Source organism: Primulina eburnea, chromosome 12 (assembly GCF_022965805.1).
Source record: "Primulina eburnea isolate SZY01 chromosome 12, ASM2296580v1, whole genome shotgun sequence".
NCBI classification, from domain to species: Eukaryota; Viridiplantae; Streptophyta; class Magnoliopsida; order Lamiales; family Gesneriaceae; genus Primulina; species Primulina eburnea.
In genome coordinates this window covers 2698534-2704957 of record NC_133112.1, presented here as the reverse complement: position 1 = coordinate 2704957, position 6424 = coordinate 2698534, and the positions used below count along the sequence as shown (strand labels likewise).

The following is a 6424-nucleotide window of genomic DNA, read 5'->3' as shown; positions in this document are numbered from 1 at the left end:
GATGCATAGGATTTCCAGTCATGTGTTCATTTGCCCCACTATCTATAATCCAATGCGTGGGTGTTGCAACTGTATGTAAAGTACCTGCCATATTGACTACGGGTTCAGTAGGAGACTGCACTTTGCTGCTTCCCAACAATTTCATGATCTCAGCATACTGCTCAGGAGTGAAGACAGAGATTGTAGGACTTAGTCCAGCATGTGAGAACTCCTTTTGATCAGCTTCAGAAGTATTAGCATGTACAGGAGGTCTTTGGGGCTTGTAAACCCGTTTAATCGATCCCCTAATTGGTGGCTTATACAGCTTGTGATCGGGAGGATAACCAACCAGCTTGTAACATGTCTCTTTGGTATGCCCATTCAAACTACAATGATCACATTTCAGCATTTCTTTCTTCAAATGATGTACCCTGCTTTGATTAGAGAAAAACGCTGTGGATGGTGCTTCAACAGCAAGCATGGATCTATGTGATTCCTCCTGTGAAATGATTGAAAATGCGTGCCCCACTGTAGGTAATGGACTTATCATCAAAACCTGACTTCTAATATGAGAGTAGCTCTCATTCAATCCTAACAAAAATTGCAATAACCTCTGTCGTTGGTCATGTTCAACATATTGTTTGGCAGCTGCACATTCACATGATGGCAATATGACCAATGAGTGATATTCATCCCAAAGTTGCTTCAACTTACAAAAGTAAGTAGACACAGTATTATTCCCTTGTTTGAGCTGTCCAATCTCTCTATGAAGCGAAAAAATTCGTGAACCATTAACCTTATCAAATTGTTCCTTGAGATCGGTCCAGACTATTGAAGCATCCGTGGAATAAACTATTCCTCCAAAGATCTCCTTAGAGACAGTATTCATGATCCAAGATAAGACCAAGGCATTACATCTCTCCCACTGATGCAATGTAGCATGTCCGAGAGTCGGTCTATTGCAAGTTCCGTCAATAAATGCAGTTTTATTTTTCGCTCGTAGGGCAATGAGCATAGCTCTACTCCAAACACCATAATTGTCAGTACCTACTAATATTTCATTAACTAGATTCATACCAGGTGTGTCTGAAGGATGAATATACATAGGATCATTGAAAGCTACTGCAGTGGCCATTGTTCGAATCGCTCGATGCAGAAAATGAGTTCTCAAATTGAAGATTCTCAAGTCTGTTCCAATGCTGAAAACCGTAAAATAAAGATACCTCAATTGCAGATACGAGTTGACTGAAGAACTCTGATCAGAATTATCGGCGAGCTAAAATCACCAACTGGCTAGCTCGATTGCGCACAAAAAAAAAAATTGATCTACAATCAAACCTCACAATCGGAAAACTGCATCTCAAACGAAGAAGACGATTTCCGAATTGGATCGAAATGCTCTGATACCATGTTAAACAACGAGAAGAAATGATCTTATTGATTAACCTCTTCACAAAGGAAGCAAAAGCTTTACAGAGTGGTTTTGTATTTTTAACCAACTAACTAATGATCTGTAAAGCAAAAAGCTTATATAGTTGCTGCTAAGTCTAAAAGCGTGAAGGAAAAGGAAAACGTGTTTGCACTTAGTACATATATCACCAACAAAAGCATATTTCATTCGGAAAAAACCAGTTTGGCAAAAGCTAATATTTTCTTCCTATAACAATGCTCAATAATTGGATTCTAATATACTTAGATTAAATTTTTAAGTTAATTATTACTTGAATACGATTAAAAAAATTATTTTAATATAAATGCTATTTTTATAGGATGATCGTGAGTGTGTGTATGCCTATGTAATTATACATTAATAATTAAATATTTTGAAAATATTATACTCGGACATCTTATAAATCCAATATAAAACCAATTTCATGAAAACTTTAATAATAATAAAATTGTCTCAAAGGTTGGTATAATTATATTAAATTTTAATCAAATCAAACTAAAATCCTAATGTTTTTTTAAAAAAGAGATTATAATAATATTATGAATTTTTTGAAAATGCTTTTACAATGTTCGTTTTTGTTCTTATATATATCTAATAATGATATCTGTTATGGTGATATTGTTTCTAGTATGTAGCTCCCAAATTCAGTCTCCAACTTTCAAAGCCAACTCCTTTAATTTTACATATGTATTTACATACGTATATGTCGTCATTCCCATGGCAATTATCCTCTCTCTGTAAAAGTCCATCTTTGTCTCACTTTCTTCACTGCCACTATCAATTATATATTTGCTTCTTATTTGCACAAAACTGGAAAAAATTACACCTAATTATCTTCAACCTCGCTCTCTAATGGCGGCTAAAAGAAGAAATCCTGGAAATAAATCCAAGGAGATACAGCCAAACAAGTACAACCGCCGTCATTCTCAGATCAAACACCAGGATCCTGATGATCAGAAACCACATTCCTGGGCCGCTGTAAGGAGCCTCTTCATGACCTGCAAGTATCTTCAAGCACAGCAACAAGAACAGCAACAAATAAAGCAGAAGCCAAACCAGAAGCTTAAACATACCCATGGAGAAGAGAAAGTGATTCAAAGCAAGCAAAATTACATATCAAAGCAGGCAAAGAAAGAAAAAACCCTCGAAGAAACTCACAAGAAAACCAAAAAAACGAGATGCTCGGGTTCACTCTGCAGCAACACGAAAGTGACGCAAAGGCCCGAGAACTCGGTAGAACAGAAGAAAAGGAGTACTGTTCTGTTAATGGTCTCATCCTGCACTGAAAACTACGCTAATTCTTCGAACAGATCCATGAAAATCAATAGTTCTTTATACGGGTCAGCTGTGGGTTCAATTAATTCTGCTTCGACTTCTTCTTCAGCTTCTTCTTCACTCACTGTTCCTACGCGCTCTCCTAACTCCATTCCTGGGTCCTTCAGAAACATGGGTTTCAGGAAATTATCTGGATGCTATGAGTGTAGAATGGTTGTGGATCCTGTTCTTGGAATGACCAGGGATCCTTCTTTAAGAGCTACTATATTTCCATGCCCTGAATGCGGTGAAATTTTCGTGAAAGCTGAGAATTTGGAGCTTCATAAGTCTGTCAGGCATGCCGGTAATTTTTTTCACTTCCCTTAAGCATCTTTTTTTTTTTTACACTTCTTACATTGTTTTTTTTTAAGTCAAACTTTTTGCTGCAAAGTTTAGAAGCGTGTACTCCAATGCCTAGAAGTGTTCATCATGAAAGTCTCAAATAATTACGTGTAAATACTTGTCCAAATCCTAAAATCAGTGACTTATATACACACACATATATGTGAATATTCAACAGTATGTGAATTGGGTCCGGAAGATACAAGCAAGAACATAGTGGAGATCATATTTCAGTCAAGCTGGCTCAAGAAAGAGGCCCCGGTGTGCAAAATAGACCGCATACTCAAAGTCCAAAATACCCCTAGAACCATATCGAAATTTGAGGATTACCGGGACACCATCAAGACCAGAGCTACTGGATTCCCCAAGAAACACCCGCGTTGCCTCGCCGATGGCAACGAGCTTCTGCGGTTCCATTGCACCACTCTGATGTGCTCACTTGGCCTAAATGGATCCTCCAACTTATGCAACTCCATCCCCACCTGCAGCGTGTGCAGCATCATTCGAAACGGGTTCAAAGCCGCAGCCGACGTCTCTACAAAAGGTACAAGTTATTGCCAAATCATACTATTTTCATGATGATTATGATCGACAATTACCTCAGTACGTGTAAAAATCGAAACTTATCACTGGTTGGTGTACATATTATGATTCATCACGTTTATCTTATTTATTTGATAGGTATATTAACAACCGCTACAAGTGGTAAAGCACACGACAGTGCAAATGTGTTGTTAGATAGAGGGAAGAGAGCAATGCTCGTGTGTCGAGTGATAGCGGGGCGGGTGAAGAGGAACGTCGAGCTGGCTGCCGTGAGTGTCGACGATTACGACTCGGTGGCCGGGGACAGCGGAGTCTATTCGAATTTGGACGAGTTGCATGTTTTCAATCCTAGGGCTATATTGCCTTGCTTTGTTGTGATTTATGGTGGTTTCTAATGTGAATTTTGGTGCAATATTTTGATTGCATCCGTATCAATTGGACTACAACATTTCTTATTTTAAGTTCAATATATTTAATTATTACACAGTTTTAGTTTTACCTCTTTCTTTTGTACCCTTTTTTTAAAAAAAAAAGGCACGTGCATTGACACACGAGGCACGTGATTAGCTGATTAAAGATGTTTTTACTACACAAAAAGAAAGGTTTAAAAGGAATTCAGATCCAACAGGCACAAATAAAGTTGGTATTTCATGTTTAAAAAAAGCCGATGGAACGGTAAGATTTAGCAAGGGAACTGTCGACTGTGTAATAATTGACTCGGCCTGCCAGACCCAACATGCAACCTTTTAAGTTATAAATTCCCAAAAATTTTAAATCAAAAGATTGCATAATTAAGAAAATAACACATTACAAATTTAAACTATTCATGATCTATATGTTTCATACAGATGCATTCATGTATCCATCTTGATTAATAGACAACGATGAGCGAAAGATATGGGCTTTTACCTTAAAAATATCTAAGGCGGTGATATTGGAACTTTTGGGACCTCATGTTCGTCATTAAGGCAAATGGTCCTTGCCAACTGGGTGTTTTACTTTAAAAGTAAGAATTAAAAAAATAGCATCAACATACAAGTTTGTGAGTAAATATAGTACGTACGTACATTGACCGTGGACATTCTATACAATTAAAACTTGAAATAAATCTGACGATAATTAATTTTGGGACTCTTTTTGAATACTTTTTGGGTTTGTTTTTTAGCCTGAATCAATGGTCGCGCATGAGTTTTTGATATGTGTCGAGTTACGATCCCTTTGTGCATGGTGTAAGCTCCTCCATTAATTTGTACCACCTAAAGTCGAGCACAATGTAATGGGTTTTCTATTACATATTTAATTTTTTTTTGTTTTTCGAAGAACTCCAAAACAGATAATATAATTAACCCATCTTTGTTTAACATTTAATTTGAAACTCAAACGAGTAAGACAAACTAAACAACGTTGGTTTGGGCACCATTACACTTGGCCCCGACTTCCTACAACCCCTCTTCGACACACAAATCAATTAACTATAAACTCCAACAATTTGAAATTCTAAATATATTATAATCTATATTATGTTATCTATATTATGTTATTATGTGTGATTGAGTTAGAAAAACTGCTTGAAAAGGACACCAAAATTTCTTCCATTTTTTACCATCTTCTTCAACACCACATATAATAATTTCAACCATGTCAATCATACGTCTGAAACTTCCCCAAAAATGGAAGCTCTATCCATACCAACACATTTGAAAACTTCTCGATTTAAAAAAAACCTTACGGTCAGTATTTTTAACGCAAAAAAAAAAAAAAAAACCTTCTTTTTTCTACCATATATTATTATATTTTTTTTATTGAAATTAAGTTTAATAGAGAAATAGATTTTTTGTCATACACAACAATGTGTACAAACACACTAATTATAATATTCATATCAAATTACAAATGTCAAATATTCGTTTTATAAATTGATTAAACAATATTTCAAATATCTAATATTATGTTACACGCAACGCGTGTGTCTCAGTCGCTAGTATATATGAAGATTGTATTTCAATATTATTTCTTTACTTTCTCAATTAATTTGTTATTTTTATTTTTTTTAAAACTATAGACACACACACACAAGTGTAACTTAATGTGGATAACTACTCGTTGGTTTAGAAAATACTTTAATATTCGATAGATCGATGGAGTTGAAATTGACTAATGAATTTCAAATGATTCTATTTTTGTGGTCCGAATTCAAAATGATGAGTAAAAAATGGGAACTAATAGATCACAAAAACTAATTTTTTGGCTCGAATTTGGGCTTTCATTTTTGTTACAACTTGGGGTGGGATGGGGTGGAGGGAGGGAGGGGTGTAATTTTTGTGTAGAATCGAAAGACGAACTTAGGTTTAAATTTCAAATAAGATCGTGAGACGCCGGCTTAGCCCCACAAAACTCGATTATTTTATGATGCTCGACTATTTCAGCCACTTAAATAAAATCTTCAATTATTTTGAAAAATAATACGAATATATATTATTTTTCTTAGAGTAAATATTATTACATGCATGCAAATATAATAAGTCATGTAAATGATCAATAAATTCTCAAGAGCAAAGTTGTATTTGTGTTCAATCTCTGTCAGATCAAAAAATTTCTATAGTATTTAATTTTATTTATTTTAAAAAATGTTTATGCACTCCCGAGCTTTCAATAATTTACTAAGATGAAATTAGATACAAAATATTTAAAATTGATATTAATATATTATATTTGAGTACAAAATATTTCAAATTTGACATTGATATATGATTTTGTGTACTCAAACATATTGGTTTTAATAACACATATTATCTC

At 34.9% G+C, this 6424-nt stretch overlaps 1 protein-coding gene across 1 annotated transcript; it reads left to right on the top strand.

Annotated features, from left to right (window-relative positions):
- Positions 1 to 2065: 2065 nt before the first annotated feature.
- On the top strand, positions 2066 to 4126 carry LOC140807208 (uncharacterized). The gene is made up of 3 exons (XM_073163954.1): positions 2066 to 3047; positions 3264 to 3629; positions 3767 to 4126. Exons 1-3 carry the CDS (start codon positions 2282 to 2284, stop codon positions 4021 to 4023), a joined length of 1389 nt encoding a protein of 462 aa, XP_073020055.1. The 5' UTR covers positions 2066 to 2281; the 3' UTR covers positions 4024 to 4126.
- Positions 4127 to 6424: the final 2298 nt, after the last annotated feature.